Here is a 24,437-nt window from a genome sequence, read left to right on the forward strand (position 1 = left end):
CTTTGAAAACTGTATATATTAATAAATGAATGTTTGTAAAGAGTTTCCTGGTTTTCAGTGTCCAGCAGATATAAATTTATTGATTAATATATCCTTCAGGACGTTTACACTTTACATACACGCTGGTTTGTTCCAAAGATAGTCTTCATGACAGCATCATTGTTTAGAAAATCCATTACAGGTATGTTAACTAAGAAATGGCAATCAAAGAACTTAAATTAACAAGAAGCAGATATAAAATAGAGACAGACAATAGCAAAAGATACATTCAAGGCTTATCCAGTTTTCTTCATTAAGATCACAAATATTTACAGTACTTTGGATTGAGAAGGCAGTGTGTCCAAATATCATCAGCACATTGTGTTATTTGGGGAAAAAAAACAAGCCTATAGCAAAATGAGTGCACTGGTAACCTTTATCCAGAGTAAACATGTTGGTCTTACTGGTTAACAATAGAACAGCACAGAACCATCAGATCCAAATCCAGTTAAAAAGTAAAAGTTGCATCATTAAATCACAGAGGTCAGAGTGTCAAAATGTGGTAGTGAAGTGGACAGGTTGGTAGCCAGGCTGGACTTTACAGTGTGAAGTAAACACCAGCAGAGACATGAGCCTCGAACAAGCTGCCTTTCACGATGACGTGGCTCAGAGCAGGACTCCCTATGCTCAACTCAGGAAGGAGAAGTCGAAGTCAGCAAAGATGTCTTGTTGCTCAGCAGTAAGGATGCAGGGTGTTCGTGGAAGAGTGAGTACCGGCTTGAGACGAGTGAACTCTTCGTCAAAGTTACTGACGTCCTGCGGTGCCCTGATGACTGGCAGGAACGGCGGCTTCATCTTCTTGGCCAAGAGAGCATCCCAGTCCATTCCCTGTCAACAAACACTGGTTTATGAATGATGTCTACCTTGTTGTTAAAGTGGATGTAGAACAACAATGTTTTTGACTTCTGGATGTATAAAGATCTTGTTCACAGCAGCTCAGATAAAAATGACAGCTCCACTGTGTGCACCACAGAAGATCAACTACATACAGTATGTACTGTGGCAAGAAGTAGTAAGTGAACCTCCTGTAATTCTGTAGTTTTCTGCATTAGTTTGTCATAACACGTCGTCAGATCAAAACTTACTTTGTAGGTGTGAACTAGAGCTACTTCGACTGACTCAAGCTTTTTCAGTTTGCTCCGCACAAGAAGAATGTGCTTATGTGAGCCATGCTTGGACAAAAGGAGCTTTCAGAGGATCTACGATCAAGAACTGTTGATTTACATAAAGCTGGAAAGGGTTATGAAGTGATGTCAAAGACTATAGAAATTCTGAAGTGGGCAGCCAGTTACAATGAACCTAAGAGCACAACAAACACTCATGAATGAAGTAAAGAAACAACCCCGGGCAGCCAAAGATTCGAAGGCATCACTGGAACTGAAACTGAACTTGGAGGGAACTGAAATAACCAAGTGTATCAAAAAATTCTTTAGGACAATGTGAGAATATCTGAACGTCAGCTGAAACAATGACCCAAAACACCAGAGCAAGCCTAAAACAGAATGGCCTTAGGAAAACAAAATCTGCCTTTTGGAGTGGCCAAGTCAGAGCCCAGACCTCAACCCAACAGAACAGTTGTTATGGAACAACTTGAAGAGAGCTACACACGAGACGGAGTATACATTTGTGGGCTCCAGCCAACTTTCTTCAGACTGAAGAAGCTACATCGATGAGCAGCGAAATGTTTTAACCTGGGAGATCACATTTGTTAATACTCTTGACTTAGATGAAGTTCAGATCCAAAGGTTCACATACTTTCTCTTGCCAATGTATAATACCAAAACTATAGACTTATCTAATTTTAGAAAAATCAGATCACACTTCAAGACAGATTTATGCAGAAACATTTACAAGCTTTGAAGCTCCACAGTGTTTATTTAGAGTAGGTAATGGATAATGACCTGGAAGAATTTTTGTCTTTTGATCTCCAAGGCGTCTTCCCTTCCTGCTCCCAGCCTCGTCTCAGGATTTTTCTGCAGCAGCTGAAAAACAGAGGGATAGAGGGAAGTACAATGAGACATACAACACTGCAGTCACCATGAAATGGTGAAATGTTTATTAATACAAGTTTTAATGTGAAGAGTGATTCTTTCATCCAAAAAGATCGTGAGTAACTCTTGTGGAGAATTCAGATCCATCTGACAGGACACTAACCTGTTGAATGAGGGACAGAGACTCAGGAGAAAGGAAGCGAGGGTAGCACACTTCATCGTTGACAATGCTATCAAACACCTCCTCCTCATCATCACCAGGGAAGGGGGACTGAAAGAACAGCGAGCAGCACGTTACTCTTGTATTGCTTTGGTAGGGACACTAACAATTACTGCCATTAAAGAGGTTTAATGTTAAACTAAACTTCAAAGATGAATCTAGCTTCACATTACCATCCTGTGAGGCCCATTTTCTAATAAGTAGTTTAAGTAGTTTATTAGTTGTTGTTTAAGTTTTCAGAATTAGTTGGTGACGCTTGATCACAGCATAACTAAATGTGTTATATCTAGATTTTGACACAGGATAACAAGTCAAGATCAACTTAAGCTGGAGCCACTTTAAAAGCTGTAAAATCATTTAGTATGTGTTAAGCTTCACTCGAGCATATTTGCAGTTAACACAAACTCGACCTGTACGTGTGTGTGTGTGTGTGTGTGTGTGTGTGTGTGTGTGTGTGTGTGTGTGTGTGTGTCTGTCTGTCTGTCTGTCTGTCTGTCTGTCTGTCGACTTTGAGGCCCCTGAAGGTTTGAAAGGTAGCTGCCTGGTGGTAAGCCAGCCGTGCACGTCTCCAAAACGAGCCCGCTCAGTTTGGTAATTAACATGCATGGGAATACTGACCTCCCCCACCAGCATCTCAAAGATGAGGACTCCCAGCCCCCACCAGTCCACACTGCGAGTGTAGTTGCTGTCTGTCAGGACCTCTGGAGCCAGAAATTCTGGTGTGCCACAGAATGTTGATGTGCGATCACCATGGCCCATACCTACACCGAGCACAGCCCACAGTGATTACACACATCATATCTCTGTCTGTGGGCACACATTCACTTTAGCAGCAATTACATGGACTGATATGGGAATCACTGTGTCACGATCTACATGTTAAAATGCTTTCAAAATGTCTTTACCTTCTTTACACAAGCCAAAGTCAGCTATCCTGACGAATCCATCTGCATCCATTAGCAGATTATCCAGCTTCAGATCCCTGACAAACACACAAATGGACAACAGAGACTAAACCAGAGAAAGCAATGTCTAAAGAAATGACATGGTAGAGCTGATCTAGACGCCGACCGCTTAGAAGCTGCTGACTGATCACACGTTATCGCAAGTTCTTATCTAAAAGAACATCACAAAGAAAAGTTCAAAAAAATTAAAAGTTCACGATAAGAAAAATAAATAAAAAAATAAAAATAAAACAGATGGTATGTCCAAAAATACACGGCAGAAAAAGAGGAAAAAAGGTGCAAAGAAAGAGAAAAGAATAGCAGTAAAAAAAAAGAAAGACTGTATAAAATCTTTAATCGGTAAATAACAGAGAGGGCCATAATGGTCCCTTTAACCTGAGCGGTGGAGAAGTTGAAAATGGAACCAAAAAATACCTAAAATTAAAACTGCCAAAACTCAAAAAATATAAAAGATACAAAGAAGTTGACATAAAGGGGCAAAGTTCAAAGCGTCTGCACTAGTTTAAAGTTTAAATTAGGTTTCTACGACAAAGTCTGACGATACAGAAAATTGAGGATGAAGTTGAACGATGACTCAGACGGTCATTCAAAAAAGAAAACACTGAAAAAGGTTGAATAAAAAAAAACACTGAAAAGTTAAAAACGTGCAAAGTCCCCATCAAGAAGATACTAGAACTAGAATTAACACTAATAATAACGAGATAACAGATAACAATAGTGGGAGAGCTGTTTGCTCTCTCCCTATGCCACACAGTATGAACTCACATTGTACTTAGATCAACATGACAGCAACTCACCTGTAAACTATTTTGTTTTGGTGGAGAAACTCCAGACCCAGCAGCACACAGGATGAATAAAACCTTAAATCAGAGGACATAAAGATGATAGAGTAAATATCACACACTGCTGCTGCACGTCAGCGTACTCTTTAGAGAGAGGGATGTGTGCTCACCGGGCCTGTTTCTCATTGAAGATGCTGGTGTGAATGTGCGTCATGAGGTCTCCTCCCGGGGAGTAGGCCATCACAAAGCACACGTGGTCTGCAGTCTGGAAGCAGCCGTACAGGTTCACCAGAAAAGGATGCCGTGAGGTGTTGATCACCTCAAAGATCCTCTTTTCACACATGAGGCTGGAAACACACAGAGCTGGTTAAGAAGAGTGATATGTTGTCCACCATTACACCCTCTCTTCAGTTACTGTAAATCATGTATCAGTCCAAGTGCATGTTTATGCCAGTAATGTAATGTAATGTAATGAAATTCCCTTTCAGAGATTATAGCGTTGACAAGAATAAGACATACATGAGGTCACAGTGATCCTGACCTTTAACCTTTGATCACCACAATCAACGGCACACTTCTGCTAAGCCTGAATAAATTAATTCAAGGCATTCTTCTGATACTGCATTTACACGAAGCAGAAACAGTCCAACGTGTTTGATCCATGGTGCATCATGAGACCATAAAGCAGAAAAACTCAACAGTACTGAGAATGTTGAAAATACCAAACTTATAGAAAGATTAGAATACACTCATTAATAATCTTATTTCATTTTACATTGGCTTTGACAACGTTTCTACTAATTCTGTCAGCAGAGCAGACAGAGTAATGACACCGATTATCCATGTCAGCGAATGCTTTAGAGAAGAGAAACTAGACAAACCCAGCAGAGCAAACCAAGATCCCGGCCCCAGCTCCAGTCACATGTTTAGGTTCTAGTATTAACATTTCAGTTATGTTCCACATCAACTAGCAGAGGGATTCTTACCTGTCAACTTCATCACGTGTCACAATGTCTCCTTTCTTCAGGGCTTTGATGGCGTACAGTTTGCCTGACTTCTTATGCTCTGCCAGCAGCACCTTGGATCAGTTACACAGTACAGGAGAGGCATTTGATGAATAGTACCCTTTGGATTTTGGTATACTTCTAGATTACAGAGGACAACAACAGTTTCATATGCACCTTTCCAAAGTGACCTCTTCCCAGTACTGACATACAGTTGAAGTCTTCCATCTTTAACCCTTCTTCCTTGCTGCAGGACAACAGAAAAGGCTCAATTATTTAGCAGCACACTTCTACTAAGTTCTCTTTATTAAAACTGTTCTCTCGCACTTATAACCCAGATCAATAAAGAACAGGTCAGACTTACCATGAATTTGGCTGGATGGAGGGTTGTCGCCTGGGCACTGGGCTCTGTGTTTCACAAGGACACAGTGTTTTTTTTTACCAAACAGACAAACAACAAACTGACATATCAGTGGATGGAGGGGGAAACACTGGCCTACATTATGGGAAGAGCTCAACATTAACGTTTTTGTTCACCAGGCTATAGGTTTTCCAAAATTACTAGTCACTCAGCACTTTCACTGGCCACAATTTTGTTGTTGGGAAATTGTGTTTTATATGATTAAAGTTAACTATGGTGTGTTGAAATTTACTTGCACAAGATTTACAACTCATTAAATATAAATGACCACTGACACACCAAAATCAAGAGGCAACAGGTGTGTGCTGCAGACACACATTACATCATGTCTTAACCTATTTGTCAAACATCACAACTGTTGCAGAGCACAAGAATCTCTGCTCTTCCCAAGTTTTGCTCTTAAAGTGATAGATCCTGGCTATGCACTGCACCAGCCTCATGTAGTGTAACAGTAATATGTTTATTATTTCACATTCCTTTTGACAAGACTCATATGTAAGTAAATGCCCTTTATAATCTGTCTTTATAACTACTGGCATTTTTCCTCTTGCAGCTATGATCAGTAATAATGCATCCCTGAATATCTGAAATGCTTACCAGTGGAGAGTCTTTAGTGTTTTTCCTTGTGCGCTGTGCAGACCTGCCAGGAAGTTCTTCAGCAAAATTTAGGTTCACTACAGCAGGTTCACTGAAATAGAAAGCAACAGACACTGAAAGATCCTTCTGGGTCTTCAAATTTTCACTCTTCAGTACCAACTTAACCTTGTTTTCATTCTGTTATGGTATTGTAAGTGGAATAGGTCACTAATTTTGTTCACTGATGTGTTCAATACAAATAGAGCTCTATGAACACAGAGGAAGAAGACACACAATGTGACTTCACAATGTTTTCAGAACCTCTCAAAAAAACTGTCTTAATAAGTGTATTAAGCTCATTGATCTATCTCAATCTTCTCTCTCATTTATGATTTAAATGTATAATTTCTCTCATTTTGCTGTTGCTCCAAATGCTGGAACCACCAGCACCACTCAGCAAACTGAGTGACTTAACAAAAGGATCTTATTCAGGAAACTAATAGTCATAGTAGCAAACATAGTTGCTTCAGCTGATTGATCTGCACCATGATGTCATCCAGCAAGGTGCTGTGCTGGAGAATAACGTGCATGAGAGCAAAGATTCCTGATAAACTGCTTTGTAATTCTACATTATTGCATTAAGTTTCTGAATACTCTTTAAATAAGAGATTTTAGTTTTTGATTAAGACATTAGCTGAAATTTCAAACATGTTTCATCATGAATGTGGAACTAAAAATGCTGTTTTTTCAACACAATAAAGTGTGAAAATATGAAGGTGGGGAGGTGGAGGTCGTACCCAAGTACATACCAATACCTAGGAGTGTACTTGGACAACAACAAACTGGAGTGGACTAAGATCTCAGCAGCACTGTACAAAAAGGGCCGGATGTACTTTCTGAGGAGACTCAGGTCCTTCAACGTCTGCAGCACCATGCTGGCGATGTTTAATGAGTCTGTGGTGGCCAGTGTCATCTTCTATGCTGTGGTCTGCTGGAGCAGCAACATGAAGGTGGCAGACACTAACAGACTAAACAAACTGATCTGGAAGGCTGGCTCTGTTCTAGGTGTAGAGCTGGACTCTCTACATGTTGTAGCTCAGAGGAGGATGCTGTCCCAACTCCTCTCAATCCTGGATAATCTCACTCACTTCACAGTGTGCTGCGGGACAGAGGAGCTGAGATCCCTTCTACCTGCGGCCATCAATCTTTACAATTTCTCATTCCACCCTGGACTATAATTTTTGACCCATTCATTTATTTTCATCCATCTTACATTTTCTGTATATAAACTGAGTTTTCTGTATTAATGTTATTCTGTATTTGTGTTGGTGTGGATATTTTCAGGTTGTGGTTCTCTTTCTTTCGGTCTGTGTTGACAATGACTGTAACAAGGCAAAACAATTTTCCTCTATGATTAATAACGTTTTTTTGAATCTTGAATCATCATATTTCAGCTGCCACCAAGTTATTTAACTAATAACTCACTGTATTAACTAATGCAGTGAGTAGCTTCTCATTTCTTAAACAACTATGTCAGTAGACACAAGCTGTGCTTGTGGAAGGGTCAAATTATTGGCATGAATCAAGCAAAGAAAACAACAACTACTAAGGAGATTGCTGCAACTACTAAAACTAGGTTAAGAACTGTCCAATGAAAGAAGGTCATGTGGTCTGATAAGTCCAGATTTACCCTGTTCCAGAGTGATGGACGCATCAGGGTAAGAAGATAGGAGGGTGAAGTACAGTAATGCACCCATCATGCCTAGTGTCTAATGTATAAGCCTGTGGGGGTAGTGCTATGATCTGGGGTTGCTGCAGTTGGTCAGGTCTAGGTTCAGCATTGTTATGTGCCCAAAGAATGTGGTGTTCTGACTACCTGAATATACTAAATGAACAGGTTATCTCCTCAATGGATTTTTTTCTTCCCTAATGGTATGGGCATATTTCAAGATGACAATACCAGGATCCATTAGGCTCAAATTGTAAAGGAGTGGTTCAGGAAGCATGACACATCATTTTCACACATGGATTGGCCACCACAGAGTCCAGACCTTAACCCCATCGAGAATCTTTGGGATGTGCTAGAAAAGACTTTGAGCAGTGGTCCGCAAGATGTTGGCAAAAAAAAAAAGTAACTCTGGACGAGAATAAATATTGAGACATTGCAGAAGCTTGAAACAATGGCACAGTGAATGCATGCTGTAATCAAAGCTAAAGGTGCTTCAACAAAATATTAGAGTGTGTGACTTTTTTGTGACAGGCAGTGTAAAACATCAATGCTGTTTTTGTCTTGTCTTTAATAATACTCACTTTTATAACATTAAAGTGGGACATGTGACTTGTCCTAACTCTGAATGCATGTCAGTGGTAAAGCTGCTATCGGCCCTCCACAGAAGTCACATTCTCTCTAGACTCACATAAGAACAGTGAGTAGATAGACAGCCTCAACTCACAGTATAAAGATAAGCATAGAAGTTACTATCTCACTTTTGAAAGAGCTCTTTTACCGATGTGACAAAGAGATATTTCTGGCTCACAGTGTCTTACCTCGCTGGTGATTGGGTGTAGGATTCGGGGCCTGTGTTGGAGCCAGCTAATGGAGGGCTCATGGGCTCCAGGGAACTGCACGGAGGCAGGATGCTCATCATCAAACGGCCCCATGTGGCAAAGTTCATGTTCATCTGTGCAGCACGTAGGAAGTCCTTCCCTGTGACATTGAAAGAGGACAGAAAATTCCCTGAACCACTGTCTACAATCTAGGAGGAAGTAGGAAGTGTGTACTTTACATGTTAATTGCAATTACTGCAATATAACACTTATTTCTAATGTAAAACTGATCTCAACAGAACAGGAATTTTGCCCAGTAATTCACTGATCTAAATAAATCTAATAGTCAACAGTCAAACTATACATCCCTCACATCTCTTACCTTTAAAGCATAGAGAGTATAGATTATGATAGAGTTCCCCAAAGACTACCTTCCAACGGTTGACAAATGACAAGTGCTTGCAGTGGTTTATTACCACTTCTGAAACATGTTTTAATAATACAATTAACTGATGCCATGGAATTTGAATAAGTGCTGGTACCTTTTTCTTTTGGGAAAATTCTCCTTTGCCTCTGAAGTTTGGAGCGGCGCTCAATAACTGGATTTATAAATGTCACCTGAAAACAGAGGAGCTGATTAAGATTCTGTTGATTACTAGTGTTGCAGCATGGCAAGGATAAATGTTTCCTGCACGGGCACAACGCCATCTTTCCTTTTCTTCTGCTTGCTACAAGAAGTAGAAGTAAACATAATAAAATGATACTGATTTGAACTTCTCATTTTTACTGTTTTACAATATTCATATAATTATGAAAATGAAAAATTACTTTCTGTAAAAATTAGACAGCTCTGGAGTGAGAAGTGCACGCTTACATTGAATGTAAAACAATTTAGTGTATGTTTAGCAGGTGTCTAGAAATGAAAGAGTAAAACCTCAATGAAGAGGATGCCCTGAGGCTCCAGCTGGAGACACATTCCATGTCGCTGGTTATCCAGGAAGTCCTCCAGCCGCAGGAACTTCACACCACTCAAGGCCCGCCAGTCTTTCCAGTACACAGCAATTTCCAGCTCCCTGGACTTAACACACACAGACACACATTTTTTCCAAAAAAGTGTGAATTATTATTTTTGGTTTATCAGAAAGACTTTAAAAAATACTTTTCTCCTAGTTGTGCTTCCTCCTCTCTATCTCCCTGTCTCTGTACCTTTCTGCAGGTATCCCCGGCCTCGGAGCTGTGTATTTTAAAACAACAGTTCCTGACCCTACCAACCTGCCCAGTGTTTTTGCTGGTTGTTGTTGTTAAAGGTTCTGTTGTTGTTGAAGGTTCTGCTGGAGCTTTCTTCTATTAAAGGGAGGTTTTCATCTCCACTGTCCCCTGGCGCTTGCTCAAGTAGGTTTTCTCTATAATTCTGTGTACAATTCTATCTTATAAGGTCTTAAACACTGTAAAGTTCCTTGAAATGCTGTGATCTGGTGCTATATAAATACAATTGAAATTGGATGATTACAATAGCTTAGTATTGAGCACAAGCAACAAAGGTTTGCATCATCAATACAAAATATAAACAAGTGTGTTCTTTCATAAAAAGTTAAAAGTAGCCTGTGAACATAAAAACTGCAGGGCAGCAGTTAACTACAGCACCAAAGGTGTATTTTGGAAACAAGCATCCAATCACCAAGCTTGAAATTCTGTTCAAGTGTTTACGTGTCAAAAATAACACTGATGAAATCATCTACAGCTACAGAAGATAGTGTGTTAGGAAACTGTTTTTACAGTTTGTGCAGTACTCCCCATGATTAGTAAACTGGCACACAAAATCAGTGACTTTCCCTTTAAAATGTACAGTTAAATAGGGGGAATGAGAATGAGTTTGGACACTGAATGCAACATCAGAACCCAATTTTAAAAAAGGATGCTGGGTGTGAGGGCAAAAACTGACTAAAGCAAGTCATAGAACTAATGGTGGGATTACCTAAGGAGAGAAGGAGGTCAACGGAGTATCAAAGGCTTTCCATTCAACCATTCAGAGAGACAAGATGTCAGAACCCTGTGTTAGTGTTCTTGGACAGATGTTAACAGATGTTCACCGTTAGGTAAGATAGAGATGACTTATTGCTAGGAACTATTTAGTCAAGAGAGCCAGTAACACTGGGTAGAGACACTAAACTGATTTACTGTAGTGGTGAAGAAGATGACAGCACAAAAAAAATGTCACTGCAGCTGAGGCACTGTCCCACATGAAGCAGAAATCAGCTGACTACTTCCAAGTTTAATCTTTCTGTTTGAAGGAAGCCATGTCTTAATAATAAAAATATCTCAGAGCAGGGTTAAACTCCTTCAATCAGGAATGAATAACCTTATTAACTGTAGTCACGTCTTGTTAAAACCAAGTCAAATAATAATGAAAATGCAGTTTGTTCAACTGTATCAAAATAGGTTTTAGGAATGACATCTCTGCAACTGCAACATTGCTCCATTCACTTTACTGCACCATTCATGTCAGTTTGAATCAGTGACACATGAATGCTTGTGTCTAATATATGGGACAGAATTGAGCTCTAAGAAGGACTCATTTGCATGTGAAAAACATGATGCACATAGTTTAAATATACATTTTTCTGTTCTGTCTGTGCTCCCAGCTCTTACTCATTTTCTCCTAGTTGATTCAAATCATCCCCCAAACAATCTAAATTAAAATTTTGCAGTTCTTGCTCATATATCATTAAGGTTGTTTGGTGAAGTGAAAATCACTGACCCGTTCCAGTTCGATGGTGAAGTTCTGGCCCCAGGCCTCTTTGCCCAGCTGTCTCCAGTGTGTGTGCCCCACAATCCTGTTGTCCACCTTCAGCACAGCACTTATCTCCACTGAGACACAAAGATGCAAACTGATATACAGTAGCTAATAGACTATAAAGGTTATAATAGGCTGTGAGGATTGTAGATAAATGAAGGCAAATCCAGTGTTGACTGTGATTCTATAGTAAACAGAATCCTGTGACTGTCCAGCAGCTAAAATCCAGATGTGGAGAGAAGATAATACATTCAAAAACAACACTAATCTGAGTTGCCTTCAATCATCATTGTTAGCTCATAGCAACATTCGACCTAATAAGCAGCATTGTACAGAAATGGACTGCATTCACAAGAGAATGTCCTGAATCATATTCTAAACATCTAATCATCCACGTAAACATGGTGTAGCATAACTCAATAATGAGAATAGTATACAGTGGCAAGAAAATGTATGTGAACCTTTTGAAATTTCATGATTTTCTGCTGATCTTCATCTAAGTCAAGGGTATTAAGAAATATGATGTGCCTAAAATAACGAAAAGAAAATCTGATGTTTCATGTCTTTAATAGGAACAACTATAATATGAATATATATGAAATATATATGAGGCCATTCTGTTGTGGACTTGCTCTGGTGTTTTGGGCCATTGTCCTGCAGCATCACCCAACTTCTACAGAGTTTTAGCTGACAGACAGATATTTATACATTTTGCTATTTTTATGCTAGATAGTAGTGTTGTGGGTTCTTTCCAAATATTTCAATCTTAGTTTCGACAGTTCACAAAACATTTTGCCAATGCCGCTGAGGAGTGTCTATGTACTCTTTGGCACATTTAGGCGTGCAGCCTTTTTTTTTTAGTAAGCAGCAGCTTCCATTGTGGTGTCCTGCTTGTTTAATGTTTTACGTACTGTAAACTCATGAACACAGATGTTAGCCAGTTCCAATGATGCCTTTAAATCTTCAAAATTCAATGTGTCTTTGTCCTGTTTTTAATTAAATCTATTACTTGCAAATTAGCCACTATGGGTTGGTATGTATAGATTGATGGGCAACACATTTTTCCTCCCAATTTAAAATAACCTTACAGTGCAGTAAAATGTGTGTGGACTAAGGGGCGTGAATACTTTCTGAAAGAACTGCAAATATACTGTAATTAAATAAACAAATCTCTAGAATATCTAAAAAAAATATTACTAGGCTAACAGGACATTTCACTTTCTACATAAAGGGAAGTAAAACAGTCAAATAAAAAACTGCGTAGTTTGAGTGACTTACAGGACAGGTCGTCACTCTTGCTCGTCTTGCCATTAGTGCTGCGTCCTGATAGGCCGGCTCTCACCTTCAGAGACTTTCCCTCTGAGAGGCTTCCCGGGCTGGCCGAGACACTGGTCACACGACTACGGCCTGGAACTGACTCTAGCAGATCTTGGCAGCCCATCAAGCATACCTCTAACCGACCTAAAGAAAAGCAGAATTATCAATTTATTTGTTTCAAAGTTGATTGGAAAACATGTATTTGTTTGAGGGAACAACCTGTTAGACTGGCTGGTTTGAAGAAGGAGGAAGAGCAGGAAGAGGATGAAGCACTGGACAGTTTCTTTGGTGTGGCGTAGAGAGGTGAGGTTCCCAACATTAGTGCCTCTTTAATTGCAGCATGCTTCGGATGGTCCTGAGGCAGCTCACTCAAACGCCTCTCCAGGGAGAGGCGTAATAAATCAACCTTCTGAGATGACTCCTGCATTCGTGCCTGAGCCTGAGGGACACACAACATCTTTGAATACAGGCGGCTCATAGTTTGTTTTTTTTTCCTAAGAATCTTTTTGAGTGAGTACACTTTTGTGAGGTTGTTAAGCACATTAAGTCAGGCATAAAATTAAAAAAAAAAAGATTTACCCTACTTTTACCCATAGCATTCACTTCAAAAGAGTTCATCTGCCCTACTGTCAAAACCCAAGTTTACAATAGTCTCTTGTATATTTCAGTGGTTAGATCAGACCCGCAGCAGGTCTGATGTTAGGTCCCAGACCAATATCTGGTGTTAATGAACCATCCAGCTAGTACCCACCTCTGCAAGTATGCGTCGGTCCTGGACCTTGCGCCCATTCAGCTGCTTCACCACATTTTTAGCACCTTCTGCAACGGCTGACTCTATTTTCATGTGGTGCATAAGTTCAGCCACCCGCAGCTCCAGAGGACTGACCATTTCTACAGGGTGACCTGAAAGCAGGTGAGGTATGGCAGAGTTCTATAAGGGATACAAGCCTGGCAATGATTTTCTCTAAATTATTAGGTTAATTTGTGGTTCAGTGTGTTTTTTCCCTTACAACTACTTATTCCCTAGTCCATTGCCACAAACTGAACTGACATCTTTATTCTTAGATGACTATGATGTACATTTGCAGGTTGGGACAAAGCTTAAATTCCACTTAACTGTATCTTACAATTCAGTTTATTTTAGATGTTTGATATCTAAAAACCACGTTTGTTGCCTTAAGAATAGGTTTGATACTGTTTACATTTGCGTTGTTCCACAGGTTAAAATATACTGAGGGTTAGTAATGATAAAGAAAACACTCTATGGTGAAACTTTTTCAATGTGCTTCTCTACTGTGCTCTGGTGGAGATAATAAAGCTAAGACATGTGTGCAGTAGCATTTACCATGTGTACTTTCTCGCTCTCCGTCTCTGACTTGAGTGACTTTGATGATCTGCATTCGCAGCAGCTCAATCTTTGTGCGACTGTCCTGCAACATCTGCTGCGCTACAGACATCATCTTCCTGTCCTGGAAAATAAAAAGGACAGCTAAAGATAACCACAGTGCTTCTACTACACTAATTTGAATTGGTGTTTAAATTCACTTTGTTAATGGACAAACTGCAAAACAAAGTAACGCTCGTGCCAAAACAGCAAGTCACATGTTTTTTTGGTTGTGGTACAGCCTATGCTATACACAGTAATAATACCTGTCAAACTTCACATGGTTGTGAAGAGCCAAATTCAACCCTTTGTATTTTTCCATTGCATATCTTTCTTTCTTAACACATTATCTACATTTACAATACATATGACTGGATATAGGACATGTTTTTACTTCAATAGCCAAATACAAAATCACACAGAAAATCATGTAATGTCAACATCAGGGTGGACATTCCTATTCATCAGTACAATTATCGGGAAAATATCAGTGATGGCAGTTGAGCTGAGTCACCAAAAGGGAACACATTTGTTACTACTGTTATTCCGAATCATCGACATCCAACACCATTGTTACATCATTGTTGCCCTCCCTATACACCAAGAGCAAAGTGTTCAATAGTGTGGTAGATCAGAGTGAACCCCAGGTAAAACTCAAAGCCTCTCTTGCTGTGGCTAATATCAGTGTTTATGAGTTCACTATCAAGACCTTATATCATATTTAAGCAGAAAGAAAGAAAATTAAAGGGTTCACAGATTTATGAAAGTGCCTCTGTAATTTTTGGGATTTAAATATTTAACACACACACACACAAAAAAAGGAGACTTTCAAATGGCTCTCAGAAAAATCACATTAGCATAGTATCTTGCTGACAAAACCAAAAGTATTGAGGTGGTGATGTCCATCTCTATCAGCAGACTAACAGTGAGACAGACTGAGCGTCTCTGTCTGTCTCTGTTTATGAGCTATATGTGTAATACCTTGACTGAGCTGTTGGTGTAGGTCTGGATCATATTCTCAGCACCCTGTTTAACCTTGGTCTCCATGGTGAGCTGTTTCTTCAGGGTCCTGACTCTACCAGCCAGTGGCAATGTGACATCTTCCCACTGACATGTCTCTGATGACAGGTTGTCTTCTTCTTCCAAGCTGGCTGCACAAAAATAATCACATTGGGTTATTAGGATTATCTGATGTTGCTGAAACACTTTGTTTAAAAGTGTTTTATTTGATCAAGTTAAATGATTGCTGATTAAATGACTCACTTTATTCATTTACATACACTCTGTTTAATTTGCAGTGAGCATATTTTAATTATTCAAAGGACATATGCTTGATGTGATTATAGCTAACAATTGTGGGGTGGCAGCATGTATTTCTGCCACAAGGTATGATATCAAGTGAGCTATCCAAAGTATTCAAATTATATTCAGAATGTCATAAACTACCCCTCCTCGAACTGCCACCTTATAGTGGTGGAGGGGTTTGTGTCCAAATGACCTCCGGGAGGAGGCCCCTGGGATGACCCAGGACACATTGGAGGGACTATATCTCTCACCTAGCCTGGGAACGTCTCTGCATTCCCCCAGAAGTGCTAGAGTAGGTGTCTAGGGAGAGGGAAGTCTGGGCATCCCTGCTTAGTCTGCTGCCCCATTGACCCGGCACCAGATAAGCAATGGAAGATGGATGGATGTCATAAACTAATTAAAACCTTGTTTTTTTTTTTTCTTTGATCAAATACAAAAGAGGTGGGGAAATAAGGGTACCATTACAGTAAGTTGATGTATAACTTTCGCCTGGTTGTGAGCACTGTCCTGCTGCTTGTTACCTCCATGCTATTCTTAGGGAAAGACATAAACACCTGACTTAATGTTACTTCCATAGAGGCCAAACTTTTCCAGAGTTAGCAGCAGAGATACAAAACAATTTGGAAAACAGAATCTGTCACTCAGAATCACAACAGAGGAGAAGCTTGGAGTAAATAATAATCTGGATTTAACTTGAAACTGCAAAGAATCCATATGAACACATAATTAATAAGTAGGACTGACAAACAAGCACTCAAGTGTTTTATGGATACAGCAAACATAACTACATAACTTTGTTCTTAATTATCTGCAGGTTTCTTTATGGTCGGGGAGGAGATTTAATAAGCTTCCTGTAAATTCCACCAGGCACCAGATATTTAGCTTCAATGCAACATTGTAATGTGCTGGTGTGTTGACTAAGACTGCAGATGAGTTCAGCTGTAGTTCATCTAATTTGCATTTAGGGCATTAAATAACTTTGAATACATGCTATACAGTGTATGGAAGAAATGGAGACCAGAAGACAGTGTTGCTTAACATGGAATACCAGCTGAAGAGAAGGCTCTTTTTGAAGTTCATGAGCGTAATTTTACATGATAACTAACACTGACCACTTCACTTCACAGACATATTATACTGGACAAGTTGCAAGCAATTAAAAGGCAAATACAAAAACACATCTTCAATTAGGAGACTAATGAGGAAAATAGGCAAGACTGTTCTTCTGACTTTGAAATCTGTTGCAACACATCGAATTGTTCTTTTTTCTGTCATTGTTCATCATTGTTCTGTTGTCATTGAAGTATTTGCATTGGCTGAACTTAAGGGCGTGTCACTGTTCAGCCTGACTACTCTCTTTCTGGGTGTATCTACATAATGCTGCCAACAGTTTCCTCTCCTTTCATGTTTTAGACCCAGGTTTTAAACAGCTTTATTTTAATATTTCTATTGTTCAAAACTATGTGATGATTTCTTCCATTGTGCAAAAGTCCAGTGTTATTTTTACACAAGATTACTGTTTTATGCCTGCAATTCTCTTAACAAACATCCATCTTAAAGCCACCATTTCCTGTAGACCCCGTCTGCAGGGTCCTGGAAGTTCTCAAATAGAAATAGTTCATCCTTTTGCACATCACATCAGTTTCTGCTATCTACAGTAAAAAACTTCATGCATCTTTCGGACAATAACTGCCCAGATATCTTGCGTGGAGAAGTTTCAGAGTGACCAAAAGTACAGACTAAAGTTTTCAGTTTTTGGCAATGTAATTGTCATTGTTGGAAATGCATGTCTCTATAAAAAGGTAACAGAACATGTCATTTTATCAGTTAAATTGCTTGTTTTTCTGTAATTACCTGTGCCATCTTTCTCAGTGGCCATAGATCTGGCATTGAGCTCCTGCAGTTCCCAGTGTAACTCGTCTAGTTTACGGTTTGAGGCCCTGAGTTGGCCCTCTACGTCAGCTGCACTCTTGCGATTGGTGACAGCCCGCCGCATCCTCTCAGCTGCTTCCTTGATCTTCAGCTCACGCTGGATCTCCTGTCTGAGCAGAGTACGAGCATTCTCCAAGTGCTGCTGAAACTTTGGGTCAAGAATATCCCCCTCATCCAGACCCAGCAGTTTGCCACTCTGAAAGACACACAGCAGCTTCAATCTTTGATAACCATGCCTAAATTTCTTTACATATCATGTTATAATAATGGCCCAGGTATCTGCAAACAACGCTTATCATAGGGTTTTCCCTATCTCGTACCTCAAACCTAATTGTTATTATTGTAATCAGAATGCATATAAAGATGTGCAACTAAATTCCAGGGAGTCCACTATAAACATAAGAAAAATAAATGTGGCTGAGAAGGCATATTTAACAAACAAAAACTAACAAACAAACAAAAAACATTTAAAAGGCAGCTACAACATTACAAGGCTGGTAATGAGTCAGATCAGAGAACTGACAGCACCTACAATACAAAGAAAAGCTACTACATTTCATAACTACATTTCCACCAAACTATCTGACTACAGACTAACAACAACAAGCATCAACATCTACTACTTAAAATATCAAATAGGAATCAACCACAAGTTCTGATGCCCTAACCCTAAGCAGTGGCTCATCGACAAACACAATGACTCCCCCTTGTGCCAAGTCTTTTAAGCTTTCTACTACTGCAGCAACTTCATTGAAATACGCCTTCTAAGCATTAGTAAGTAATTAACTCTAATTACTTTGCCAATTAATTAATGACTTTATTTTCAATTATTTGATTATTTTAATATTTAAAACTGACATACAAATCAAGATGTCATTAAAAGTACTGTCCTAAAACCAAAACATTTAATATTAACATTTAATTAAACTCTCAACACAGAGGCAACGTATATCTTTATTTACATCAATGGTTAATCTGTCACAAATTATTTTTTTCAGACTGACAATTATTCTGGCTCTAAACAAGACCCAGTCTTATATTTAAATTATCTTGTCCTGTAAGTTGCACCAGTTGCTTTGTTACAATAGTTGTACATGATACATACATGATGTCTAGAGCAATTTGGTCATGTGTGGAGGTTTCATTTACAGAAGTTTGATAAATTGTGCTGGGGTGTTGACTAAGACTCAGATGAGTTCAGCTGTAGTTCATCTAATTTGCATTTAGGGCATTAAATAACTTTGAATACACATAAGAAACGGAGACCAGAAGACAGTGTTGCTTAACATGGAATACCAGCTGAAGAGAAGGCTCGTGGAGGTTTCATTTACAGAAGTTTGATAAATCCTGCTTCGCCCTTCATTTTCACTTGCTTGCTGCGATTAGCCCAGTCCACAAGTTAAGTTTGGCAGATATACTTGTCTTTCGATAAGTCATTGATTATATGACAAAAGTATTGATTTATCTGTTAAGTCGGCCACTTTGTGTGCGATATGGAAGCACCTGTTAGTCGGTTAACATAAACACCAGACTAGCAATGTTTGCCTTCAGTAAATAAAATGTAGCTCAACTGTAATTCAGTCAGGCCAGGTGATTGATTTGGCCCTTGCCTCATCTCATCGTAGACCCCCCTCTGGAAGAGATAAAAGCAAACAGCCAAACCATCAAAAGCTTGCCTGACAATGCTCCCCCTCAACTTCAGGACTGTTTTGCCAGTATGGAATGGAGCATCTTTGAACAACAGGACTTAACAAAACACATACAGAGACAGTGCTTTACTACATAAAGACCTGTGCAGAAAATGTCCCTTTGGACAAATGCATGTGTCCTTTCCCAGGAAACCCTGTAAGACCAGAGCAGTCCAGGCTCTGCTTAGGGCTTGTAACTTGGCCTTTAGGGCAAGTGACGGCATACTATACAGTACTGCCACAGTCGACTTGAGAAGAAGCATCCAACATGCTAAGGGGGCATACAGGAACAAGATGGAGGGCCACCTCACGACAACGACCAACAGCAGATATGGAGGGGCACAGGCACTGACCAACTATAAAGAGCAGAGCCCAACAAACCCAATCAGTAGTAGCAGTCCGGCAAAAGAGCAAAATAGCTACTTTGCACGCTTTGAGACCACCAGACACCTGCACACACAAACTGCAAAACACTGCACCTCTCTCAGAAGCATAATGTGAACCTCAGGAAAGCTGCTGGACCTGACAGCATCTCTTGTACAGTGGTTAAAGCACGTGTAGACCAGCTGGCAGTGATTCTCACCAAGCTATTCAATCTGTCTCTGAGACATGCCACCGTCCCACAATGCCTGGAGGCCACCACTATCATCCATAAAAATATATACATTATCAATGACTAGAGACCCATAGCCCTCACATCTGTTATTATGAAGTATTTTGAAGGACTAATCTAATCAGCACATCAGAGACTGCCTCCCGCCCTCCTTTGACCACCACCAGTGTGCTTACAAAGCAAACCGATCCATGGAGGATGTCAATGCTATTACAATTAATAGAGCGCTGAGCTATCTAGAGAATCCGAAGAGTTATGTAAGGATGCTCTTCATGGACTACAGTTCTGCGTTCTATACCATCATCCAGGACATATAAGTCACCAAACTGTTCAACCTGCAGGTCCCCTCCATCACCTGCATCTGGATTAAACATTTCCTCACAAACAGACCACGGTCTGCCAGGCTTGGCCCCCACCGCATACAGGGCTAAGGTAGAGAGCCTGTCTGTCTAGTGCTCACAAAACAATCTGACACTAAATGTCAATAAAACTAAAGAACTTATCAAGATCTTCAGGAGGCACAGCCAAGACCACACTCCCCCTCCTTATCAACGGACAACATGTGGAAACTGTCTCCATCATCAGATTCCTGGGCACCTACATCTTGGCTGATATCTCTTGGACTCCCAACATTAACACCTTGGGCAAGAAAGCTCAGCAGCCTCTGCATTTCCTGTGAGTACTCAGGAAAAATAAGTTGGACAAGAAGCTGCTGCTGGTTTCTATCACGCACACATCTGTGGAGAGCACACTGACATACTGTCTAGGTGTGTGGTATGCAGGTTCCACAGCTAAGGGCAGAAAAAATGTGCACAGGGTGATACAGTAAATACAGCTCAAAAAATCATCAGCTGCCCTCTGCCTTCCCTGGAGGCCATATCCAGGTCTCTTTGCCTCATCAGAATCAAGACCATAATTGGAGACTCCACACGTCCCGCTCATCACTTGTCTGAAATGTTGCTGTCTGGACAGTGCTTCAAGTCAATAAAGTCTCACACCAACAAACTAACAAATAGGTCCTGTGGGCCATTGAGACTGCAAACAATTACTGAACACACACACACACACACACACACACACACACACACACACACACACACACACACACACACACACACACACACACACTCACACACACTCACACACACTCACACACACTCACACACACACACACACACACACACACACACACACACACACACACACACACACACATTTCATTCTATTCAATTACTCTTTTATTAATTATTTTATTATCTATGATCTTATTTCGGTGCACTGTTGTTTGAGAAGAGCAACCACAGTTTCGTTGTACTCCCTGTGTGCAATGACAGTAGAGGTTTATTCTATTCTTTGTGTCAATAAACTCATGGGTTGTTTTTACAGCATGTTCCAGGTCATTGTATCACTAATATGAAACTCGATCCAGTGAGTTTTAAAGCATTTGGTTAAATGTGGGCAGATAATATAGCTCATGATTCATCATGACGATTTTATCAGCAGTCACAGCATCAATACATAAAAGCAACAGTTCCTCTGGCAGCCATACATTCCCACACAATAACACTGCTTCCAGCAGGAGCTTCAGGTTTACAGTGGATCATGAGTAGGCCTCTTATCATTCAGGTGCAAGATGACCTTTATCTCAGCTACTTTTTTTATGTTGCTCTTCAAGTGTACAGAGTAAGCTGATAATCTACACTTAAAGCACATTGATTTGTTTATATTAAATTAATATATATTGCTATTGAGCAAACATCAAGCATAAATACCAAACATAACATCATTTCCGCTTCTGGACTTAGTTGAATAACACTGAATGCTTTGGATTGTTATTTATTATTTAGACAAAATGTGCCTCACATCACCTTGGAGTTAACCATCAATCTACATTATTATCGGAACCAAATTCATACCACAATAAGAACAACAATTGTAATAAGCATAAGAATATAATATATAATAGTAAAATTAATATCATGGTAAGCTGTGATTGTCATCTTTTCACTATGATTTAATTTCTTCTGCACCCAACTATAAAGCCATGAGCAAAATGTTAACTTCCACTAACTACTGGGTCATTGCCTTTGCTACTTGTAGGCCTAAATGGCTTTGCTTTGGGCACATGCAAAATAAAAGCAGCTGACGTTGCCTGTCCTTTGTGTTTTCCGGTATTTCCCGGTATTATATCATCACCTGTCCCAAACGGACACACCCACTGCCAATCAAAACAAGCAGACCCTTTGTGTACCAGGAAGTGGGTGTGTAGAGACTAGCTTCATTAGACTACAACTTTTATCATGTTTTTGTTCTAATTAAATATTTAACGTGATATAGCCACTGTCATAAGATGCCACATTATAAGCTACAGCAATTCATCTTCTTTCCCCTGGACAGTGACTTTTGGACTGTTGGGTGTTGAAATAATTACAGTAAACCTTTTAACGTGACTGGGTATTTGTCTGTCTGTCATAAAGACTGATGAACTATGTGGAGAAGCGAACAAGACAAACGAGAAAATCCAGTGCACAAAGTACAGATAAGCCAACGTGAACGTCAGGTATCACGTACAGAAATGTAGTAATTATCACCAGCAGTCCGGTGCAAACGCCTGGTTGATAAACACAATATTTCACTAAAGAAACTAAACGTGTGGAGGAATTGTAATTACCTGTAAGGCTAAACCTGACATGGTGGCTGTCAGTAGTCCGTGGTGGACATTCACACAGCGTCTGTCCACCTCGCCTGCCGACGCGCTTCTCCGGGTCAGAAAGTGGCTGAAGCAGGAGGAATGAAACCCTTAGCTTAGGTCAACTGTCAGCAGCGTGTCAAATTCAACGGCTCCTAAAGCTTTTCACGGGCTCTCTACAGCGGCGTCCCTGTCTTCATGGTGGACTCTAGTCTCAGTGAAAGTTTGAACTGAGTTCATCTGGGAGTTAACGCGAAACCGACGTCAGGAGGCGGCGGCGTGATTGGTTATTAGTCGGTGATGACAGGGAGGTACAGGAGCCAATCACGTTCGAGTTTCCAGTGCACCTGCTCAGGTGAAGCATCCACGTAGCCCGCGGTCTATGGCGAGCAGAGTTAACGTATACAAGGTAGAAAGGATTCACATAACAGATATCTGCTATGGATATCAACAGTCAGGATCATTGACCTGAATGGGAAAACTAATGTATCATTTCCACATTTCAGTTTTGCCTGATTGATAACTTGAATTATTTTTTCCTATTATAATTTCAACTACTCAAAATGCAGTTGTACATATCTTAGATGGGATCATGGATGCTTAGTTTAAACTCTTTAATATTAAAATGACCTGTCATAGTGGTCTGCTTCCACGTAAAAGTACTTGCAGAGGACTGGGACATGCTCACAGAGGCTCTTTGCATAAGGAAGCTTTAATGAGACACTTCTGCTACCTGCTACTAGCGTTTTGTATAATTCCCTTGTAATGTGAGATACATGAAAGGCTGGGAAACATATATCAGGAAAGAAATCTTACACAGGGCAGCAAAACACAGCTGTTCATTTAAAACTAAAAGATAAATAGAGCCAGAATTAACATTAACTGCACAATAGGTCCTTTTCAGCATGCTGTTTTCAGCAGGCAGAGTTTATCACAAGAAATAGCCACTTGCTTTCTTCCCTATATTTCCTATATACAAAGCCAATGTACAATAGTACGTGGATGCCCCAACCTGTTATGGTTCATAATAATATACATAATACGTTATACACAGTTAATATGGCAAGATAGCTGTTTCAGTTTTATTTTACTTTTGTAATAATAGAATAAAGTGGTTTGTGCATTCTGTGATCCTGGACAGGAGAGTGCAGTTCTACGAAATAAAAGGCTGGATAAAAGTTAAAACATTATTTATAGAATATATGGTTGCACACCTCCCAGTCTTAACTTGAGGGTAATACAATGTAGAATGTACATTTACTTAAGTATTGATCTTAAGTATATATGCAGTATTTGCATCCAGTTTGGTCAATGTTACACCTCTATTTGACTACAGTTAAATGGGAAATGTTGTACTTTAAATCATTCATTCAGTCACAATCAGTAATTTATTTGATAGATGTATTTTCAGTTTTCTTCATAGATTAATATTTTACATTTAAAACAAGATAAGCTGAAAAAGAAACAGAAATAAAAAGTAAGTAGTTAAAATAGTCTAATTAAATCAAATAGTCAATCAGTGCAACGCTCATGCATTTCAAACATTTGACAAACATTTTCACATTACACCTTTTGCATTCATGCATGAGATACTTTGAAATGTTTGAGGCGTACTTATTTTGCTGTTGGTGGGATGAGGAAATAAATGTATATAATATTACATTAGAGTGTATGAGAGTACACTTGTGTCATGTGTTTTTGCTGTACAATAAAGACTTTAGGGTTTGATATAAAAGAATACAGATTGCACGTGTGTCACGTGTTCATGTGTTTTTGCTGTATAATGAAGACTTTTGGGTTCAATATCAAAAAATGGAAATAAGATATGAATTTCAGCTTTTCTTTGATGCTATGTGCAGCTTGATACAGTAAACAACATAAAACATATTTTTGTGTCAGACCAAATTTTAAGTGAGCACAAATATTGGAACAGATTGTTTTGAAGTAAATCATACTTAGTTGCAAATATCTTGTTTGCATTAACCCTGAGACTTACGCACTGAGGCTGAGACTGCAAGCTCAGCCTCAATACTGCAATACTGCCTTCATCTGATTGCTGGTTTCTTCCTTTACTTTTTCAGGTTTTCACTTACGGTTGTTTGGTTTTTTGTTTTTTTTGTTTGTTTATTTGGGGGGTGGGGGGGGTGGGGGGGGTGGGGGGTGGGGGGGG

The 24,437-nt window shown here is 39.7% G+C and overlaps 1 protein-coding gene across 1 annotated transcript; it reads right to left on the bottom strand.

Moving 5' to 3' along the window:
* Nucleotides 1–51: 51 nt before the first annotated feature.
* pkn3 (protein kinase N3) lies at nucleotides 52–22,504 on the bottom strand. Its single transcript, XM_026338961.1, has 22 exons — nucleotides 22,250–22,504; nucleotides 17,200–17,473; nucleotides 15,022–15,191; nucleotides 14,002–14,125; nucleotides 13,408–13,559; nucleotides 12,876–13,095; nucleotides 12,618–12,800; nucleotides 11,304–11,413; nucleotides 9,480–9,623; nucleotides 9,088–9,163; nucleotides 8,546–8,705; nucleotides 6,020–6,110; nucleotides 5,366–5,409; nucleotides 5,179–5,248; nucleotides 4,984–5,075; nucleotides 4,168–4,344; nucleotides 4,013–4,075; nucleotides 3,156–3,232; nucleotides 2,869–3,011; nucleotides 2,194–2,301; nucleotides 1,941–2,021; nucleotides 52–867 (listed from the first exon to the last, which is right to left on the bottom strand). The coding sequence occupies exons 1-22, from the start codon at nucleotides 22,268–22,270 to the stop codon at nucleotides 667–669; spliced, it is 2,781 nt and encodes a 926-aa protein (XP_026194746.1). The 5' UTR covers nucleotides 22,271–22,504; the 3' UTR covers nucleotides 52–666.
* Nucleotides 22,505–24,437: the final 1,933 nt, after the last annotated feature.

This window comes from Anabas testudineus, chromosome 22 (assembly GCF_900324465.2).
Source record: "Anabas testudineus chromosome 22, fAnaTes1.2, whole genome shotgun sequence".
In the NCBI taxonomy this organism is placed as follows: Eukaryota; Metazoa; Chordata; class Actinopteri; order Anabantiformes; family Anabantidae; genus Anabas; species Anabas testudineus.